Here is a 24006-nt window from a genome sequence, read left to right as displayed (position 1 = left end):
GTGAATTCTCACTGTGCTGAGATAATCAGCGGAGAACATGTTCTCCGCTGATTATCTCAGTTTCATAAACTGGTAAAGCGCTGAGATCAGCGGTGAGACTCGGGATCGCCGCTGATCTCAGTTTCATAAAAGGACACCTTACAGCAGCACCATCTTGAATTTAAATGCATTGTATGGTGTGCCCCCCAAATATGTTCTTGTATGTTATAATAGGCCCTGACCAGGTTTTTGGGCTGGAGCACCCCTCCCCCTCCTCATTACCTCCTATTTAGTGGCCACCAGTGATTAGGATGTATCCCTTTCAGTTCTCCCACATAGAGGAGTTTAGCTCCCATGGTTGAGACAGAGGATCTTCCATTCTATTACTAGTGTAGGACCCACTAATTCGGGGTACTTTGTCGCAGTAAGTGGGCTTAGCACTATATGACCATATAGTGTGACCAAACCCCCGTATTTTTTGAATATGTTCAGGTGTTTTTAACTAGCCCTGCAGGAAATGTCATTCTTGTATGTGTGCGCTGTAAAATATTTTGTACATATTATCATGCATGCACTTGACTGGATTTGCCCCCCAGGCCTAAGGCTGCCAGCCCTCCCTTGTTAAAGGGGGCCCTGCTCCTGTGAGCTTACAATCTAATAGACTTAAACAATGTCAGTAAAAAGTAGCCATTTTAAGCACCCCTTCACAATAGTTATTGTTTAAACAACCTCAGTTGACACCTGCCATGGAGAGTACGGGTCTGTTTACACCAACAGGCATGCATTGTGGTGGGCGTTGTCTTAGTGTTAAGGGGCAGGCACCTTCTAGCCCCACCTACTGGCTGGTTGACAGAGGAGGGGGCGGTTTGTGATCCATGACCATTTAATAGGTGACAGGACAGTAGGCTGGTTTAGCTCTGAGGAAGGGAGTTTGATTCCCAAAACGCGTTGGCTTTCTTAGCAGATGGTCTCAAGATGGGACTCATTGCCCAAGGCTGAAGTTTCTTTGTTACATGCCTGCTGTTTTTAATCGCTTGTGAGTATCCATTTGTCTTTTGGGACTCGATAAATTGTATCGTGGTAATGCACAAGGTGTTGCGCCCTCTTGTGTATGTTTTTATAGGAGTTTTTAGATGAAATGACCTATACTATACTATATTATACTCTGGATTGTATAAAACGGCCCCATTCTTCAATATAGTAGAAACACGCGGTTCCAATAGTGAGCAGCAGAGGGCGCCCGAGTCCCGTGATTCCAGGCCAGCCCAGAGCGGACAGGTGGCTCCGTCTCATTGTGAGCAAAGCCCCAGAAATGCAGCAGGCGTCGGCACTTTCCCATCCAATACAAAACCTCCCCGACATAATCTTACCGATCAGCTGTCCGAGAAACCTTCACGGCCTGTGCCAATGTCACCATGGACGATGTGATCATAGCGCCTACTACTGATCGCCGATTATTGTGTTTTTTTAACAACTGGAGATGACAGTCTGACAATAAACTAGAGGACAAATTGCACACACACACCGAGGAGGAGGGTGAATCCTTCATCTTCCCCTGCTATTAAAGCGCTACATTGTAATTACAATCATTTACCGGATTAGAGTAATTATCCCTCTGCAAAGCATCACTCCTGAAAGGCAGCCTGAATTACCAGGTACAAATTAGCATCCATGATCTAGAAGTGTCACCAGTCAGGGAGAAATAAGGAAAGACCATTAGAGAAGTGTGGGGCTCTGTCCCTACATGAGCATTGATGTCACAAGTCACATGTATGACGTCATGACTCTCAGTAGTACTCAGCACTTTGTGTTCGGTCTGATGTCACTGAGCACACAGGTATCACCATACCTGACAACGACCGTCATGTTATAGTTGATTCGATCATTTTTTAATAATAAAAAAAAACTACACTAAGAAAATGCTAACAGGACCATATAAATCATGGCAGTATTTTGCTACATTTCTATCCTCTTAGCTAAAAAGAAAACTTGCTACCTTTATTAAAAAAACAGATCGCACAAGTTTGTCCCCTTATAAACTGTGTCCAGGAGGGACGTCTAACCACCCACAGCTCACACTGATAATGAATATAACATTATTTAACGGCTGTATTTTATTATTTGGCGCATAGATGAAAAGAACAGCGTTGTAATATAAACACATATATACACATACTGTGCACATAACTAGGAGACAGGTGACAAACGTGCATTGATCTTTTTGATCAGTCCTGCCATATTCGTTGTATCTCTATAGGTACAGACACTGTATGTTGTCATATTACTGATGATGGAAACTCAACCAAGCATCCAACAAATCTGTGCCACATGTGTGCTACAACCCAGGACCAAACACTGCTTCTCACTAAAATGCAGCCAGGACATCTGTCTGATGGAAACATTATTAACATTATATGAAACAACAGCAATTTATTTATTTTCACCCCAAGTCACGTTCTTCAGCCGGGCACAAAGCTAAATCAAAGTTGACAAGTAACATGTATGTAAACTATATGCATGGCTGAAATCATTGTATTGTAATGGATTTGGGAGATAACAAAAATAACCTAGGACCGGATTTGTTGGGAACCAGTTTATTTTATTTATGCTAAAGAAAAGGAAACATTGTTCTATAAAAAAAAAAAAATCACCTTTCCTTTGATATTTCCTATTTTACAGTTTAGCTGTGAAAAAATTATTTAGTCGATAACAGTCTTGTCATGTTTCATCGAGATTGTTAGCAGCCCTTAAAATATCATCATTGGTAGTAGTTCGAGTAGTAGTGGTAGTAGTAGTAGTATCAATATTAAAATGTTATTAGTAACAGGCAGTGTCATTATTTAAAAAATATATATATTATTAGTAGTAGTATTGTTATTAAAATTATTATGAATATTATTAGTAGTAGTCGTAGTAGTATTAGTATCATTACTAAAATGTTATTACTAACTGTAGTAGTGCCATTATTAAAATGAATATAAGTAACAGCAGTAGTAGTAGTATCATTATTAAAATTATTATTGCTGTTACGGTTAATAATATTTTGAATAGTATTGAGACATTATTGGAATTATTATTAAAATTAGTAATAGTTGTAGTATCATTTTAAAAATTATTATTGTTGCTGTTAACTGTTATCATTATCAGTAATAGTAGCATTAGTATTATCATCATAAAATAGTAGTAGTAATAGTAGTATCATAATATTTATTATTATTTTTATATTAATATTATAATTATTATTATTATTACTACTACTTTTTATTATTAATATTTCATTATTGTTATTTTTATGTAAATGAAAAATGCCAGGCCATAACTAGTTATATATATTTTTTAATCAAATTGAAAGTAGCGTTTAGTAATGTACACAGAATCCCCGTGTTGTTGCTGTTGCCATGCTATGTTAGTGCATAGAGTGAAATGTCTGGGGCCGGATTTGCAGTCACAGAGGTCTCCTACCTCCTCTCTGCCTTGACTCTTTTACTTGTTCCCAGCCTGGCCAGGAGAACAGCAAGGACTGAGGTAATGCGGCTGAGTAAGCCGCCTGTTTATTAAGAGAGGGGGTAGCAGAGTGAAAAGTGGATATCTAGCTCAGTATAAACAGCCTCAGGCTGGCAAATAAAAGTTCATCTGCAGGTCTCTGGGAAGGAAAATCTGGAGAGAGAACTTTTCTTTCACCTGTATTACCCACCAGCCTATTTATTTATATGTATTTATATATGCATATGCAGCAGGGCTGTGTACATATAACAGTATTTATATTCAGAAATAAGTAACACAGAAATGATATTTGTAATAGTCCTGCGTGCTTTATATCTATATCACCTAATGTTAAAAATTAAATGCTAAATTATTTTAAAATTAGCCTTTGTGTGAAAATGGATCATCGTCTACAGATAACCTAACAATGTAACATCACATCTTATAATATTATTACTCTACTATTGTTTCCTATAATTCATTATTTCTAGAGAGAATTTTGTGGAATTTCCTTTAGAATTCGGTTTGTTTTGGGGAACGGGCTGAAGATTTAAATAATATTTTTTTCCAAGTACTTCTGCTACTTTATCTTACACTAATGAATTGTATAACATTGATGTGTCATTTATGTTCTAAAAATGATACTCACTAATAAAAGAAGAGGCAATGACAGGTAGAGTATTTTAATTCTAATATTCGAATTTAGGAAGAGATGGTGTTATTTTAGATATACTTTTATATTAGACTGCATACAGCAGAATAGATGTGAATTTTGGAGAATAATTAAATGGTACCAGCAAATGAAGGCTTGACACCAATGTCCCTTCTGTATTTGGCAGATGGGAACACTTCCACATTGGCACAAGTCCTGGTGATGTCCCAGGGCACGTAAGTTAATAGAGAGAGTTCCCCAAGCAGAGGAATTTCAAACCCTTTAAGGGTATTTAGCACTGCTGTCTTAACAGGTGTCAGATTTTTATGTCTTGGGAAGAGGTCTAAAGACAAACAAACATTTGTAGAATACATCCAACCAGAGCTATGTGGACCCTTCACCTTAACCCTGTCATGACCACATGTGGCCCACACCAGTGACCCCACACAAGGTGCTACACACACTTTCCTTGCTTTGATTTTCAGCCAGTAACAGGCAGGTGAGAATAGAGCGGAATAGACTTTAATGAGGCCAAAAGTTCCAGGACACCACCATCTCTACAAAGCACCCTTTCTTCAGGTGTCAAATCCATGATATACAAAACAGTTTAGCAAGTGTCCAATACTTTTCCCACTCTGTTAAAATTGGTTTAATTAGGTTTTCTAGAAGCAGGCTATAAGTGCACTCTCAGATTCACTGCTTGTGATGAAAGTATTAATGAATGTCTGATCACTTGCACAGTTGGAGATCACTGGTCATATGGTCATATGGTCATGAAGCCCTCAACTCCGATGCCTCTCCATGTGAATGCTACCATTTCATATGCATACACCGGTGCACTGCTGGTTCCTGAGAGCAAATGGCGAAGGTATTACCGGCGATCGCCATTCATCAATGCAAGGAGAGGATTGTTAGCACATTGCACAGAAAGCCATTGAAGTCCAGTTTGGTGACGGCTTGTGATAAGTGCACTTAGCTATAGCACATGTCAGGCTCTTGTCAATGTATGTATAGTGGTGTCTCTTTAATAAGCTTGGTCGTCCAACCTTTTGTTACGTTATAGTGGAAGTGGATTTATTTTATAAGGATGAGTGAGTATTTTTTATATACTCGCGTTAGAGCCACATCTTCTCATCTAAATAACCTCACCTCCGCTATGGGCTCATTGAAAGGACTGAAAACATAAACCGCAATCATCTCTAGAATGGGTGTGTAGCTGGAAGAAACAGATATAGCTATGATCACTAGGAACAGGGCTGATATTACCTGATGCATACATATTTCCAGCTCTGTCGCTATAGAATATATATAGGGAGAGAAAGACGTTTTATACATATCTATATATATATAGATATATTGAGAGAGAGAGAGAGAGAGAGAGAGAGAGAGAGAGAAAGAGAGATTAAATATATTGATAGAGAGAAAGAGAGACTACAGAGAGAGATTAAATAAAGAAAGACTATATATATATATATATATATATATATATATATATATATATATATATATATATATATATATTGAGAGAAAGACAAAGATGAAATAGAGAGAGAGAGAGACAGATTAAATATATTGATAGAGAGAAAGAGAGACTACAGAGAGAGATTAAATAAAGAAAGACTATATATATATATATATATTGGGAGAAAGACAAAGATGAGAGAGAGAGATTAAATATATTGATATAGAGAGAGAGACTAGAGAGATTAAATAGTGGGAGAGAAAGATTAACTATATTGATATAGAGATAGAGACTAAAGAAATTAAATAGAGAGAGACTAGAGTGAGATATATATATATATATATATATATATATATATATATATATATATATATATATATATATTGAGAGAGAGGCAAAGATTAAACAGAGAGAGAGATTAAATATATATATATAGAGAGAGAGAGAGAGAGAGAGAGAGAGAGAGAGAGAGAGAGAGAGAGAGAGATTAAATATATTGATAGAGAGAGAGAGAGAGAGATTAAATATATTGATATATATATAGAGAGAGAGAGATTAAATATGTTGATATATAGAGAGAGATTAAATAGACGAGAGAGACTAGAGAGAGAGAAATTGTATATACATATATATTTAGAGAGAGAGATTTTATAGAGAGAATTATCTATCTATAAATAGAGAAAGATTTTATATACATACGTGTATATACAGTATATAATACATATAGTTTATAAATTGGGGGAGAGACATATATAGAGAAAGGGATAGGGAGAGACAGAGATGATGTAATTCTATATATAGAAAGAGAAGAAGCTAGAGCTATATATATATATATATATATATATATATATATATATATATATATATATATATATAGCGAGAGAGAGCGATTATTGTGCTGTGATTGCTAGGATGGAAATGACCTATTTTTCAATATAATATTTAGTAACTTTTGAAGATTGTCCAGAAATGTAGGGAGCCCCTGTGCTGTGTGTGGATGTCAGTGCAGAGGTGCCCATAGCTGGCTGTGATGTGCAGTGGGGTATGTGTGTGGGGAGCAGTGGGGCGCTGTGTGGGCCTGGGGGCAGTGGGGTATGTGTGTTGGGGGCAGTGGGGTGAGTGTGTGGGCCTGGGGGCAGTGGGGTGAGTGTGTGGGCCTGGGGCAGTGGGGTGAGTGTGTGGAGCCATGGGAGAGGAGCAGGGTGTGTGGTCAGTCCCTACAATCCAGCTCTCGCTGCTTCTGCTGCCTGGCCCCCGGTGTATGTGGAAGCTGTCTGTGTTTTTTCCATTCACAGGCCGAGATCCGCTTTCCGATTGGAGGGTTGGACTGGAGTGGGCGGGGCTAGAAGGGCTGTGTAAAAAAGTCCCTGCCTGCGTCGGATGCTCAAAAGTTCAGAAGTTTTCCCAATGCTGTCCCAGCCAGGGAGGAGAGAGTGAGCTCTGCTGCCCGGCTCCCCGCCCCACACACCAGGACTGCAATCACCGGGGTCTGGACACCGAGGAGGAGCGGGATCGGCCGTGAAGTGGAGATCGCTGTCGGTCGGTCGGTGTGTGGCTCTATGAGTTGAGCTGTCCGCAGTGCTGTGGGCCTGGCAGGATCGGGAGTGTGCTGTCCCTGTGGATGTTTGTGTCAAGACTGATCGGTGCGGATACTGAATGCTAGAGATCATCGGCTCCTGACAGCTCAGCCCGATCAGTACGAGGGAGGGAGGCTGGCGTGCTTGGCCCATCATGCAGGCTCGGTACTCGGTGTCCAGCCCCAACTCTCTGGGTGTCGTGCCATATCTGGGAGCGGAGCAAGGCTATTACAGAGCAGCAGCTGCTGCCGCGGCAGCTGGAGGGGGCTACACTGGCATGCCTGCCCCTATGAGCATGTACTCCCACCCGGCTCATGAACAGTACCAGGCCGGCATGGCCAGAGCCTATGGGCCCTACACCCCCCAGCCTCAGCCTAAGGACATGGTGAAACCCCCCTACAGTTACATCGCCCTGATCACCATGGCCATCCAGAACGCCCCAGACAAGAAGATCACTCTGAATGGCATTTACCAGTTCATCATGGAAAGGTTCCCCTTCTACAGAGACAACAAGCAAGGCTGGCAAAATAGCATCAGACACAACCTGTCCCTCAATGAGTGCTTTGTCAAGGTTCCCAGGGACGACAAGAAGCCAGGGAAGGGCAGTTACTGGACTTTGGACCCAGACTCCTACAACATGTTTGAGAATGGCAGCTTCTTGAGGAGGAGGAGAAGGTTCAAGAAAAAAGATGTGAGCAAAGATGGGGCCAAAGATGAGAAGGAGCGGCTCCTGAAGGAGCATCACAACACCCAGGCACCTTCTGGACAGCAGCAGTCCCAGCGGCAGGCTCAGCCAAATCAAGGGGAGCAAGATAGCAACAACCAACCAATCAGGATCCAGGATATAAAGACCGAGAATGGGACTTCTTCTCCTCCCCAGGCCATGTCACCTGCCCTGAGTGCTGTGCCCAAGATAGAGAGCCCTGACAGTAGCAGTATGTCCAGTGGTAGCCCGCACAGCATCCCGTCCAGCAGGTCCATGAGTCTGGAAGAGTCTCATCACCCTCACCAACAGCATCACAGCCAGGGCTTCAGTGTGGACAACATCATGACCTCCCTTAGAGGATCTCCCCAGGGTTCTGGAGAACTAGCCACCAGTCTGATCGCCCCTTCCAGGACAGGGATGGCCCCTTCACTCTCACTAAGCTATTCTCCAGGCCAGGGCTCTATCTACAGCTCACCTTGCAGCCAGAGCACCAGTGCTGCAGGCTCTACAGGGACCTATCACTGTAACATGCAAGCCATGAGTCTATATTCTGGGGACAGGTCTGGTCACTTGACCCCCACCAATACCCCGGTAGCCACTACAGTAGAAGAGACATTACCTGATTATTCCATCACCACCACCACCACCTCTGCTCTCAGCCATGGCAGCCTAAACTCTGGACAGGACCATCCACACCAAGGCAGGCTCCCCTCATGGTACTTGAATCAGTCGGGGGATCTGGGCCACCTAACTGGGGCCACCTACCCAGGACAGCAGCAGAACTTCCACTCTGTGCGAGAGATGTTCGAATCACAGAGAATTGGTTTAAACAGCTCCCCAGTGAATGGTAATAGCAGCTGTCAGATGTCCTTTCCTTCCAGCCAGTCCCTGTACCGCACATCAGGGGCCTTTGTCTATGACTGCAGCAAGTTCTGACCCCAACCTAGCCCAAAACTTCCACCCATTGCTCATTAGACATATTGTTAGTGAGTAAAAAAAAATCTCCAAAACTTCCATCCAAAAAAAAAATCAGACCTAGCTTTGTACAAAGACTCAGAATGTTCAGGGTTCAGTGTTATCATTTTTTACAAACTACACGTAAGTTCCCCATTGTTCTGAGGGATCCCATTTTGTAAGTTATCCTATTTTCATATGTTAAAAGAGCATATATATATAAGGCCAGCTTTTTATGAACTTGTTCTAAGGTGTAAATTGCAATATAGTAATTTATTTTTAAAAAAAGTGTACATGGAGAATGAGGACCAAATCAGACAGTGTTGTCTAACAGCTTTGTTTGAACACTTGTGTTTTCATTACAAAAAAGGGAAATGTACCCCCATTTATTTTATCGGTTTGTTTTATTTTATTTTTCTGTTGAAAATATTTTGAAGGCATAGTAGTATTGTTTGTTTCCTAATAAATGACCAATCGGATTGAACGATAACGACGTCTGCTAATTTTTAAAAATAACATCGCCTCTCGTTAACACAGTGCATTTAGTAATATACTTATATTTTATTATTACTACTACTATTATTATTAATATTATAATCTTTCATTTGCCCTGGTTTGGTGGAGGGAACGTGACCTCTTAATTATATTCTGTGAAAAAGATTATTTGTTTTTAGTGTTAAAGTTGCAATACAGTTAGCAATTAGTTATCTCCTAATGTATTTATTTTAAAGTGAGTCCTGTTAGTATTGTACTTAATCTGAAAGCTAATTTTATATATATATATATATATATATATATATATATATATATATATATATATATATATATATATATATATTTATACACACATACATATATGTGTGTGTGTATGTATGTATGTTTGTATATATATATATATATATATATATATATATATATATATATATATATAAAATTATAATTTATATTATTTATTATTATCTCACATAAATGATCTAATATATATATGTAATATAGTAATGTAGTAATATATAAATGATCTATGAGTTGAGCAATGATCCACACACTCTATATAACAGCTAAGGTTATTTATGGCTGGTAGTGGGAGGAATTTGATAAAAAAAGATACAAGTATCTCTTGTTATTGTGTGAAAATCTCTGTGCTCCAGTGTTTGAAGTATAGAGAACTCCAGCCCTTGCCTACGTCTTGTCAGATCGGATATTCCAGCTATCTCTTACCTTAATTTACAAGGTAAAAAACCCGAGGCAGTGTATATCCCCTCCTCCTGTACTGATAGATCAGGAAATGCAATCAATTCATTAGCTGCTAGTGATCCGCCCTGTCAATCAGTATGTGAAAGATGATGAACAGATTACAGACAGCTAGGCCTCGGCTGATAAGACTGGGAGTAATCAGGCTGCTTTATCTAAAAGGGGGCACTTTAGTGTAATTGTTGTGGCTCGTTGTCAGAGTCGATCGTTAATGGTTATTGCTAATAAATGGCCACTTGTTAAAGGAGGAAAATCTGTTCTAGCGATAAGCTGTGTACTGACATCAAATATATTTTTTAATGTAAAATGCATTTTATATGTTGCATGTATTTCGTGTTACATCTTTCCAGGGCCGGTACGGTTTTCATGCAGGGATTAAAAAAAAAAATAGAATTATTTAATTAAGGCATTAAGTTATTTACATAAAATAGCAAAAAAGTTATATAGGTTGAAAAAAAAGACACAAGTTCACTGGGTGAAATAATATTAAATATGATGATGATGTTTATGATAATAATGATCATCATCGTCATCATAATATTAAATAATAATAACAATCATCATCGTCATAATAATATGAATCATCATCCTGATAATATTTATTTAGGTCTCCATTCTTATCCAAATCTCTACATTTTGAGCCAGTCTCTTTCATGTTTTGATATACATTTACTATGGCGTCCACAGGTAAGGGCTATAGGATCAGGCCTTTTATTTTATCTAAAGTGTTTCTTAGAAAAGCTTATCACTATCTCTATTGTATTTTTTTTCTTTTGAAGATTTTTAACAGTGAATACCAGTCCTGCAGGCTTATGAAGGGAGGATTGCAGCTGAACTGGTACTGGGAAGACTGGGATTTTGGCATTGTGGCCAGCGGGCAATTGGTGGCACCGCTGGCTCATGGGTGCAGTCTTTTCTACCTTACAATGGAATAAACATTAAAGTTATTTTCTGTGCTTTGCTTCTAGTATAGATTTATTTTTATTTTCGGAGACGTTACTGTACGAAATGCATGCAGCTTCTTATACGCAAAACCCTCTATTAATTTTCTAACCAATATGGAGAATGTAATGTCAGATAGTTTTGCATGTTCCTAAAGGGCTAAACAAATAAATAATAAAAAAACAAAAAAAAGGTTTATTCATTTCTTAGCAAATGTCGCAAAACTCCTGTTGAAGTAACACTGGACAGAGTGAGGCCGACCATACATTATATAATTGTTTGTACAATTTTCCTTTAAATGTACTCAAACCATATAATATGAGGTCAAACCTTGTTTTTTTAAGCCCAGTGTATGGAGATTCAATTTGTATGCAGTCAGACAGGCCCTTGCACTACATAGTTGAAGGTAAATCTAAAGGAAATTGAATAATAAAATTGTATAATGTATAGCCAGCTTAAGCAAGAAATAATATATACATATCGGCGGTTATTAGCGGATTATTACCTGCCGCTAAAACGTGTCATCAATGCAAGATAGATAGATAGATAGATAGATAGATAGATAGATTTACTCAAGAAGTGAAGATTTATCCAGTCATGTAAAAGCAATTTTTTGTTTACCCCTTTCATCTGCACATTATTGAATAATGTTCATTTATTGTGCGGCGGTTCTCAACTCCTTTGATAAATCAGACCAATAGAATGTTCATCTTTTCTTATTAACGTTTCTACAGCAAATAATGAATATAAGAAACAGAACAGATCAGATTAGTGTTAATATTTTCACGGCATAATATATAAACATGGGCGATAACAATTGATTTGTATATATATATATATATATATATATATACACACACAATTTGTTTAATATCTCTAAATTAACAGTTCTATCTCCTGGTGTATGTGTGTGTTATTGCCCCCTGATATTAGATAGATAGATAGATAGATAGATAGATAGATAGATAGATAGATAGATAGATAGATAGATAGATAGATAGAATTGTTATTTTAGAGATATGAAACAACTATAAGCATAGAAACAATATAAGTAGTGCTGCATGTACTACTAGTCTGTGTGGATAAGTATAAATTGTGGATGATTTGTGTGCAGGTTTTCTATATTTTTGTGTATGATTGGCAATGTAGAGGATTGTGGTTTTTGTCCTGGGTCTCTTGATAGTTCTCATCATTCAGTGGGATGGGATGTTGTGTGTGTGAAATAGGCAAGACAAACATCTGAGGAGCATGACTAATTATAACCAAATAACACACAGCGCTGGGCGGATGATCCTTTTACCAGCCGGGTAGTGTGTGTGTGGGGGGAGGGGGGAGATCCCCCTGATACAGAGGAGCTGACAATTGGTGGATGTGCGCTGCTCCTGCACGATCCATTATTTACACCTATGTGAATTCTGTTACAATACCTGTGTAATTGTTTTCTGATTGCTACAAGAACCCCTGAGTGGGCTGTGCTGGCCGGGACAAATCACTGATAATTAGACATAGATTGCTGCACTTTGTGAAGAGGACAATCTGTCATGAGTTCATTCAATGTAATTCACTCCATATTATTGGAGAGGAAAAATTTGCCACGTCTAGTTCTGAAGGTATGCGTGTCTGAGCTGTTCATGCAATTGCCTTCTAGGATTATGCGGTCTATAATCCTCGTTGATAAGCTTCTCTTCTGATTTATAGCAATCAAAAAGCAGCAATAAGTAATCACAAAGGCGGCTTCTTCTGTCCTTGACATAGCAATGCTTTCCCCAGGTAGGAGGAAGGAGGGGAGCACAGCCCCAGTTCACTGGGTCATGATTAAACAGATTCTATAATGCAGGAATGTAACTCAGATCACATGAATATATTCATAAATGTCAAAAATCCCATTCCTGGTGCATATGTGTGTTATTGTCATTGTCATAGCCCCTGCCTTTTTCTCACTTGTTATAAGAAAAGTGTTAATGCTTTATCAATGAACACAATAATTGCATACCTAAGAGGGATGTACTTACCTGTACAGCCCTGAGAATCCTATGCCCCGTGTTTCCATTTCTCACAATGGCTTGTGTATATATATATATATATATATATATATATATATATATATATATATTGGCACAGGAACAAATGAGCAACTCTGTTTGTAGCAATTATAGCAGCCTGCTTGTAATAGTAGTGGCAGTGTATAAGCACTGTACCATGGCACTCTGTTTGCCAGTTATGTGCCATGTAGCTGGGGCGCTGTATAGTCACCTAGTAATAATGTACTTCTACAACAAACACTACAGACCCATACCAATGAGAGCAGGCACAAAAACACGGTTGGAACATTTGTTTTATTTATTTATAAGGTGACAAATGAAGAAGAACATATAGCAAAAAGTTCATGTAACAGGCGCTACAATGAGGTTGATTCAATAAAGAAACTGAGAGTATTAATTTAATGCAGCGCTATTAAACATATATGAACATGATTCAAAAGGAAATGAACATAATAATGATAAAATGATAAATACAACCATCCAAGGTACATAAAGTCCATAAAAAACATTTATACATTATGTGGATTTTCACTTTAATCATCCAATCATGTAAAAAAAAATCCTGTTTACCCTGTATACCCAGATGCACATGTGACTATAGTGAATATTCACACACTTATTTTTTATTTTTTGGAGAAGATTACCAAATACAGTAAAAAATCAGCCCAGGCATATCTATACAATTGTATACAAATCTATAAAGCCGATTTGATTGCCCTTGCCTGGACGATATATATATATATATATATATATATATATATATATATATATACATTATTAGCACGACTCAAAAATTCAATGAATTTGTCCTTGCTCTTCCACTTTAAATTGAATTTATTTATTTATTTATTTATTTTACATTATTTGTTTTGTTTTTTTTTTCTGAAATGTGTACAATGTTTTCACACATATTGTGCAGCGTGCATAAATCAGTCATTAACAAAACGGGTGTGTGTGTATGAGGGGGAGGGGTTTGTGGAATGGACGATATTCATTGTAAGTTTACCTTTTGTCGTGCATGCGCCGATGTTATACCTTCTACCCCACACATACACCGATGCAGATTGTTATAGAGTGCTAGCTCCTAGTTCGTTGATCTCTGCCGGCTGCACATTTCTCTACTTTGGTGCTTGTGTAGATGAAGTCTTAATTATCATCAGGCTCATAAAGCCATTCATTTCATTCCAGAGCTATAAACAAATGTCGCGTTAGTCCAAGATTGATGGAGTCTATGTAATAAAAGCAGGCCTGGTCAGGAAGGAATAAAATTCAATCACGGGCTAGGAATCATTTTTCAGGGCAAGAGAAGACAAGAGAGAGAGACAGGGGTCAGACAGGGGAGAAGATGTCAGATTGTACAGAACAACGTCTGAGTGGTGACATGAATGTATAGAGTATAAATCCTGATTGTATGAATATACCCTGAATGTATGGATTTTATCCTGGGTGTATGGAGCATAAATCCTGATTGTATGAATATATCCTGAATGTACGAAGTATACCCTGAGAATGTGGAATATGTTCTGAATATATGGAGTATATGCAGATGGAGCATACCCTAGTTGTATGGAATATATTCTGATTGTATGGAATATGCACATAATGTATGGCCTATATCTTGACTGTATGAAGTATACCCTGAGTGTATGGAGCATACCCTGAATGTATACAGCATATCTAGATTGTATGGAGTATATGGCGTATATCCTTATTGTAACTATAGAGTATGCCTAGAATGTATGGAGTATATCCTAACTGTATGGAGTATGTCTTGTACGTATGGAGTATATCCTAATTGTATGAAGTATATGCTGATTGTATGGCGTATGTTGTGTAGGCGTATATCCTGACTGTATGAAATATAGCCTGATTTTATGGCATATATCCTGATTGTATGGAGTATGCCTAGAATGTATGGAGTATATCCTGATTGTATGGGGTAGTATTCCTATTGTATGGATTGAGTTTGGAGTATATCCTGATTGTATGAAGTATACCCCAAGTGTATGGAGTATGCCCTGGATTTATAGAGTATATTATCCCGATTATATGGCGCCTGAACATGTATATGTATATTCTGATTGAAGCATCCCCTGAGTGTATGGAGTATGCCATGAATGTATAAACCCTCCAATGCATGGGATACACCCATGAATGGAGTATATTCCTCAGTGTATGGAGTATATCCCTCAGTGTATAGAGTAGAAGATAATGTGTGGAGTAGAAATGTAATTTCATTTTGATTTGTTTTACAATGACAAGAAATCTTATCTCTTATCTTATCTCGTATGGAAAATACCTAACGTATGGAATATACTCGGAATGTATGAAGTATACCCGACGAATGTATATAGTATACTCTGACCAGACCCTGAGCATTAGAGTGACTGTACACCGAGGAGGGGAGCTTTGTGCTCTGCAATCTGTCATCTGCACCAAGGAGGCAACACATAAAAGAGGAAAAACAACACGGCTATCTCATGTATACATTTCATACCCGAAAATCTATCTATCCATCTATCTATCTATCTATCTATCTATCTATCTATCTATCTATCTATCTATCTATCTATCTATCTATAGATATCTCTCTCTCTCTCTATACTATTTTCATATACATACTAAAAAATATCTTTTATATAATCTTACAAAACAAATACATCCAGTCTAGGATGTCACCAAAATTCGTTTAGCTTTGGCTCATACTTGTTTTCTCGGTAGTTTATTATTCTGGTACTTAGAAAATTGTATGTGCAATAAATAACGCTTATTCATCCAGCGTTATACGAACACTTTTTACCATCACTTGTGTTCTTTTAAAATAACTGAGTTCATGGGATATATTGATTTCTGGAAGGAGGAATAAAAGTGGCGGTGTATTTCCAGGGGACATAGACACAAGTGATCATTTCTCAGGAGCTCTTCTGGGTCTGTCACTGGTAGAACTGTAGTTCTTAAATTAGATTATAAAGCGACCAGTATCCCTCTCGTCTGAAATTAACGTATTTGCTGCTTGCTGACTACTGAGCGCACCGACTTTTCCCCTAGACTAGAGCATCCCAGCTGCTGCATACAATTAGACGATGATATACATGTTTAAAAAAATAAAATTATATATATATATATATATATATATATATATATATATATATATATATATATATATATTCACCTCAACAGTGCATGTGCATGAAGCTGTTCTTAATACATTCCTAGCTGTCATTCTAATCCTGCCAGGGTTTGCCATGCCCCATCACCTTTGCTCAGGTACCAACCAGTCGGCTCTCCAGTTTACACTCTCTAGGACTCACCTTCTCCCAGTCAGTTTGCCCAGGGACAGGGGACAGTGATCAAAATATACGATATAGGGGATCCTGCTCCAATCGACATAAAAGTAGCCAGAAATGAATCCCAATCTTTTCTCTATATACCGATGCTTTGTAAATCAGCCCTCATTACAGTGCACAGCATAGGCAGGGGGCTGCCTTCCATAGGTGCTCTGGGTACAAGTGATTTTTATGATTTAACCCCTGCTATAGAGGGTTGTAAGCACAGAGCTGCCATTGTATAAAGTACACACAGGCTGACTTCAGTGGCAGCAGTCACACAGCACCTCCACTAATTGTATTATTACACTCACTAGAAATCTGTGGTGTGTGAATCGTGTATGAACCTCCTTCTCCATATTTTCATTATTCTGCCTCCATGGAACACACAGCCTGCCTAGGACAGGAGCCATATGTTATGAAAAAAAAAAAGCCGGCTGAGGAGGGCTCAGAGTTTTCTATGCGCTAATACAGAATTATTGATGTCACCCCAAGATTTCACAGTGCTCTGACAACAGGCTCCTCTCTTCTGGGCTGCCATTCCCATTCACTCCACTTTATTTTTGTTTTGACTATTTCAGAGACACGATCCGCCAATGAAATGTTCTTCAGGGGGATCATTCAGTCCCCTCCTAGAATCATTCCAGCTTTGGAGAATGTCAGATCAGTCAGTGTGATGGTATTGCCATCAGGAATGGGAGCGACCCCTCTGCACCTTTCTAAAGCCCAGGGGACAAAGTCACCGAAGAGCCACAGCAGCTGGACACCCCAGTGTGAGGTCTGGGGACAATCATCATGGACTGTCACAGCCTCCCTCCGACTATAACACTTGGCAGCCTTTATTGGAGTCATCTTTATGGAGAAACAGTGGCATGCAAGTCTCTGGGTGCTTAGAGGTATAGTTATATAGACATAGTCTGGGTGATAGAGGTGTATATATATATATATATATATATATATATATATATATAGTCTGGGTGCTTAGAGATACACACACACATATATATATATATATATATATATATAGTCTGGGGTTTTTTTCCATAAACATTTTTTATTAAACGAAAATGGCAAAGGCATACATGGTTGCATATGTGTGTGTATATATATATATATATATATATATATATATATATATATATATATATATATATATATATATATATAAAATCTATAAAATCTCTTTTGAACGTTAATCTATCTATCGATATGTATAGATATCTATATATATATATACATTATTTCATTAACGAATGTATATATATATATATATATATATATATATATATATATATATATATATATATATATATCGATAGATAATATCTATATATAGATATATAAATAGTGGGTCTGTTTAGGATACTTTTTCTGGTCTCTATGCCTGCATGCAGTAATGAAGACAGAGACATGTACGCCGGCTGAGCTTGCTATGAATTATTGCTGCACATTTGTGCCCTCTCCGCAGCCTCCTGCACTGACAAGTTATAAAAGGTGGAGGAGGAGAGATCGCCTGCAGATACATTAGCTACTAATAACTCTTGTTTTCATACACTTAAACGTGTAGAAGAACATCTCTCTACTACACAGCAACAGAATGTCATACAAGGTAACATCACAAGCAAAGTGTTGAAGCTTCCAGCAGTTTTCGGCTCACCACCTTCCAGGCTGCACAGTTGTGCCTACAGAGCTCCGTAGCCTCCAGTTGATGTTATGGGGATCACCAGCCTCCAGTACAATGTGTCCTATGGGGAACTCCCCAGCTTCCACAGTCTATTACATGGAGATCGCCAACTTCTCCTATGGAGATCACCAGCCATAGTCTGTTTTATGAAAGCCACCAGCCTCCAACACAGTTTATCCTATAGAGATCAGCAACCGTCATTACAGCATTTTGGAGCTCAGCAGCTTCCAGTATAATTTGTCCTATGGAGAGTACCTCCTTTATAATAATCTCTACCGGGCGCAATGCACAATTTTATATGTATATTTATTTGGGACATAACCCACCTGTATTTGCAATAAAATATTTACAAAATACACTGTAAAAAAAAAAAAAAAAGAAAAGAAAGAAAAAGTTGTGCGTGTTTAGTTTTTAAACATTATTGAAGCAGCTGGGATAAAACAAGTGTTCTATTTCCCCTACAGGATTCTAATCTGTCACTTATTGAATAGGCGAAGTTCTGTTCATTTGATGGCCAGTTATGTGCAGGTGATTGGATGACAGAAGTGATCACAACGTCACTATTAAATAAACTTTGTGCTAAAGATCTCGTCATTTGGTTGTATTATGTGATCCGGGTCATCGGAAATATTAGTGATTGTGGAGTTTATTATTGGCCCTTATTTGTGTTTAGGGTGGAGGATGGGGAAATATGCTTCTCTGGAGGAGTTGGTGGTGATTGTACACTCCACCGGTGGACCTTCTCTTGTCTCATCTACTTTGATGCTTGCAGGTAATAGGTGGATGTCCGTTTTATTCAATTGGGCTCATTGGTGGAGCTAACGGTCACGTGGTCAGGGCAGAGACTCGACATTAATTAACTCTTTGTGCCACTGCAATCTCCATTCTGGTTGATGCAATGCAACCAACGGTTGTATGTATTCTTATGGAAGTTGTATTAGTTACCCCACATCACATCATACATCAGGACCATTCCGGGCTGATACCTATATGTTGGTTGTGTGCGCTGTACATAGAATCTGTGTGCTTCACTCAAATTTGTATGTATACTCTCAAGTTTTAGTAAATCAACCCCATAGTGTCTTCCACTTATATCTGTATGTAGGTTCTCTGTGCATGACTTTTATCTGTATGAAGGCTCAGTGGGGTTGATTTACTAAAACTGGAGAGTGCAAAATCTGGTGCAGCTGTGCATGTTAGCCAATCAGCTTCTAACTTCAGCTTGTTAAATTAGGCTTTGACAATAAAACCTGGAATCTGATTGGTTTCTATGCAGAGCTGGACCAGATTTTTAGTAAATCAAACTGTGTGCTCTTCTCATATGAGGGTATACAGATTTTGCAGCATGGTGCCTGCATGCTCAACTCTCATCTGTATGCAGGTTCTGTGTGCTCCATCCATATTTGTATGCAGGTTCTGTGTGCTCCACCCATATTTGTATGTAGGTTCTGTGTGCTCCACCCATATTTGTATGTAGGTTCTGTGTGCTCCACCCATATTTGTATGTAGGTTCTGTGTGATCCACCCATATTTGTATGCAGGTTCTGTGTGCTCCACCCATATTTGTATGCAGGTTCTGTGTGCTCCACCCGTATTTGTATGTAGGTTCTGTGTGCTCCACCCATATTTGTATGTAGGTTCTGTGGGCTCCACCCATATTTGTATGTAGGTTCTGTGCTCCACCCATATTTGTATGCAGGTTCTGTGTGCTCCACCCATATTTGTATGTAGGTTCTGTGTGCTCCACCCATATTTGTATGCAGGTTCTGTGTGCTCCACCCATATTTGTATGCAGGTTCTGTGTGCTCCACCCATATTTGTATGCAGGTTCTGTGTGCTCCACCCATATTTGTATGCAGGTTCTGTGTGCTCCACCCATATTTGTATGCAGGTTCTGTGTGCTCCACCCATATTTGTATGTAGATTCTGTGTGCACCACCCATATTTGTATGTAGATTCTGTGTGCACCACCCATATTTGTATGTAGGTTCTGTGTGCGCCACCCGTATTTGTATGCAGGTTCTGTGTGCGCCACCCGTATTTGTATGCAGGTTCTGTGTGCACCACCCGTAATTGTATGTAGGTTCTGTGTGCCACCCGTATTTGTATGTAGGTTCTGTGTGCACCACCCGTATTTGTATGTAGGTTCTGTGTGTGCCACCCGTATTTGTATGTAGGTTCTGTGTGCTGATGCTCCACTCTTATCTGTATGCAGACATTATTTACAAATACTGGACAGTGCAAAATCTGGTGCAGTTGTGCATGGTAGCCAACCACCTTCCAAGTTTTTTTTAAAAAAAGACTAATTAAACAAGCTGAAGTTAGAAGCTGATTTGCTACCATGCACAGTTCCACCAGATTTTTCACTCTCCAGTTTTAGTAAATCAACCAGTGTGTGTGCTCCATTGATATGTGTATGTGAAGTCTGCAGTATGATACTTGTGTGCTCAACTCATATCCATATATGTGGGCTCTGCATTATATGTCCTCCAGGGTGGTGTGAGCCACAAGGCTTTCCAAGCTTATGCCTAAATAAAACATCCTCCTGATCATAGTAAGGATGTCTTTGTTGTTGCTGTAAATATTTTGCAAGCAGTTCATTTTGTTATTTTTACAAGCCTAGCACAAGCTAAATATGCAATATTGCAAACATGTTCTGTAAACATATGTGTATATTATGACTGCAAACATCCAGAGATTTCCTGAAGCAACAGATTTTCAGGACATATATATATATATATATATATATATATATATATATATATATATATATATCACTAGATTGGTGGGTATACACCTGATCAGCACATGCAGCCAAGTGACATCTATGCTGATTTTTTATTTTTCTTAGATTGGGGTTCAGTGTACCCAAACCTAGCTGCCTTGCTTGGAAATTGAATGTCAGTATGTAAACATATTTGTTTAGAAGAGGCTTGGGGTAGTTTACGGGAAATACCATCAGATGCACAGAAACGCAGAGATGGGGGAATGGTATGATCTTGTCTTCTAGGTGAGACTCTAAAGAAGCGTGCACCTGTAGGCCGTGAAAACAAAAAGGGACGTCTGTAGTTCTGTCTTGCATGATCTGGAACTGCAGGTCCCCCGTCATCTGGTTCCCATTAATTGCCAAAGCCTCCTGACCTAGGGTCCTGCAACACTTTCAGCAAGGTGTCCTCTAAGGACACACTCTTCATAGGCCAGGTGTTCAGCATCTCAGGCCAGGACCCAGACTTTCCACTGCACACCTCTGGAAGGCTCACTTCTTCTTCAAGGCTACACAAAGAGCTCTCTTTTCTGCTCAGCCACAGCCCCCACACACTCCAGGCACACATTTCAAAAACACCAGCACTACCAGCAAAATTATTCCCTTGTCAGCTAAATTACTGAAAGGCTTGGGTGTCCCCAATTAAATAATAGCATGTCCAGACCAAGACCTCTGAGCAAATGTGTTAATTCTAACCAATGGTAATTTTAGTTGCTTGTATTTTTCTTTCCTACAGTCATGTCAAACTTATTACAAAAGGCCCAGTTTGGGGTGAGGCAAGCCGTCGGTGATGTGGGACTAGGAGCCTCAGCAAGTCTCCACACTAAGCTTCTGGGACCATTTTTTTTTTTTTGTGGACTCAATGTCCCGTTCAGATACATTTAAAATAAATCAGCAAAATAAATACCTTATGAAATAAAGAAATCTATAGAAGAGATAAAATAATTATAATCATTCCAGGCTCACAAAGCATTCATAGAAATGTAACATATACTCCCATAGTGGGTAGACTCCTTCATAACAGAAACTTAAATTACTTTTAAAAATGGCTGCAATTATAATAAACTTTATGTAGAAAATAAATCACTTCACTTAATCACTCACCATGTGACTAATGCACATTTTGTCTCCATTTCTGCAAGTGTCTGTCCATCCTCTGGTCTGGATACGTCTGTAAGGCTCAAGCTGGAATCCTGTCTAAGTGATGCCAAATAAAACACTCACCACTTTTGTGTTTTTTTTTCCCTCTGCGTAGCCTCATGAAACAGTTTTCTTTTTTAAGGGACTACGCTTGTATTTTTGAATCTTTGAGAGTATATAAGAAGAGTACACATTTGTTGTTTATTTTCTACTCATGTTTGACCTTTAGCATAAGTAAAAATGAATGGGTATTAAGAGGGAAAGTTTGATGGAAGATCCTAGACCTTGATCCTAGTATGGGCTTAATGACCTCTCTATAACCCGGGTGCCTTGGCAAGAATCTTGATCAACATTTACTAAACTTACAGCTTTGTAGGTATAGTCTTTCTACTCAGTCTGCCATCTTTTTAGCTGCCTCAGGATCCTGTGCCTAATTATAGACGGAAGAAACAGGAAAGGGATATGAATGGCACTATTCTGAAAGAACTGGGGCTCGGGCATAGAGTGCTTTTTGTCACTAACTCCTACACTGTACTGAGCTGCTTCTTTCAAGCCAACTTCAAACCTCCCTTCATACACATTTTCAAAAGAGGCTTTTCAGCGATTGAGTTGCAATGCTGACTTTAGCACAAAGAGGGTAAAAATCTAGCCTAGGCCAGTACAATAAAACCCTGCTTTTCCAGCTGTTGATGGGCAGCAGTTGCAATGCTATAGGATGGGCGTTGTGCTTTAGCTGCCACTGAGGAACCAGAGGTTGCATGTTCCTCATTGATGGAGATTAATAACATTATGGATATCATTTTGTATAGGGGAACTCAGGAATTTTTCTGTGTATATCCAAGTCCTTTTTTTTGCCATTTTTTATTTCCAGAAATAGGTTACAAGAGGCAAGTGATGGAAGTGAACTGAGGTATACATTTTTGTGTTTGTCCCTTCAGAAAATTTCAGACGAAAGCTGTGTACTAATGATCAGATTATCATACGATTGCTTCAGAAGCAATATTTTTTGTACAGTTTTCTGATCGTGATTATGGGCCTTAAAGTTGAACTATAGGCATATGGATAGAGCAAATTAGGGTTATAACCCCTGCCAGATTTTTTTTTTCTGTCTATTGTGGAGTTTTTTTCTCCACTTCCTGTCCCATAGCCAAACAGGAAGTGAGAGTAAAACCCTGCAAATCAAGGGAACGCCTTGAGGACCCCCAGGTCACCAAAACTAGTGTCCCCGTTGGAAGATTTTCCTTTCACCCAAATTCTGGGTTGTCCCCAGAAAAGTAATGATTTCTTTTACTTTCACTTTCAGTGGTAATGGAAAAAAGGACAATAAGGGAGGGTGAATCTCTTTAATGGAGGCACAGACAGCAATAAAACCTGACAGGTGTTCTAATGCTTCTACACTCAATCTAAAACTAAAAAAAAAAAGTTTTGCCTTTAGTTATACTTTGTCTTTTCACTCTCTTATTGTTTTCCATTGTTTTAGCCCTGCTTAAAGAGGAAGTAAAGCCTTCCTCTTTTATTGTACCTACAGGTAAGCCTATAATAAGGCTTACCTGTAGGTACTGTAAATATCTCCCAAATGTGCACCATCTATCAGATATTTACTATATAACCTGATGCAGATGTCATCGGCGCATGCACACTGAAGGAACGGCCCACTTGTGCCATTTCTTCAGGGCCCCCACCGTGACCAGCGGCTCCTGTGGGCATGCGTGGGAGTAATGTCATTACAGCTCCAGCCAATCACAGCACCGGAGCCCGCGAACCCAGAAATAACTCCAAGAAAGATGTCAGCCCTGTCAGCGGTGTGCCAGCGCAGATTCAGGGCATCGTTCTAAGGTAAGTATTTCATAATGAGCTAGTATGCGATGCATACTAGCCCATTATATGTCTTTGGCTTGCAGGGTTTTTTTTTTGGTGTTTTTTTAGGTTTACAACCTCTTTAAAAGCTGCCATTATCAGTTGAAAAAAAACAATGCAAAATATGCAGTTTCAGAACCTATTATTTCAATCACCAACATGCTTGTTTGGTGCCACATGAAGTTGA

General features: G+C 38.9%; 1 protein-coding gene across 1 annotated transcript; it reads left to right on the top strand.

Annotated features, from left to right (window-relative positions):
• Positions 1-6938: 6938 nt before the first annotated feature.
• FOXC1 (forkhead box C1) lies at positions 6939-9303 on the top strand. Its single transcript, XM_073630961.1, has one exon. The coding sequence runs from the start codon at positions 7308-7310 to the stop codon at positions 8793-8795; it is 1488 nt and encodes a 495-aa protein (XP_073487062.1). The 5' UTR covers positions 6939-7307; the 3' UTR covers positions 8796-9303.
• Positions 9304-24006: the final 14703 nt, after the last annotated feature.

This window comes from Aquarana catesbeiana, linkage group LG05 (genome assembly GCF_042186555.1).
Source record: "Aquarana catesbeiana isolate 2022-GZ linkage group LG05, ASM4218655v1, whole genome shotgun sequence".
Lineage (NCBI taxonomy): Eukaryota > Metazoa > Chordata > Amphibia > Anura > Ranidae > Aquarana > Aquarana catesbeiana.
Note: the sequence above shows the minus strand (reverse complement) of the source record. Positions and strands in the feature narration are given on the sequence as shown.

Excerpts from the sequence above, each read along its gene's own strand:
- FOXC1 (XM_073630961.1), top strand. The coding sequence starts at position 7,308 with ATGCAGGCTCGGTACTCGGTGTCCAGCCCCAACTCTCTGGGTGTCGTG.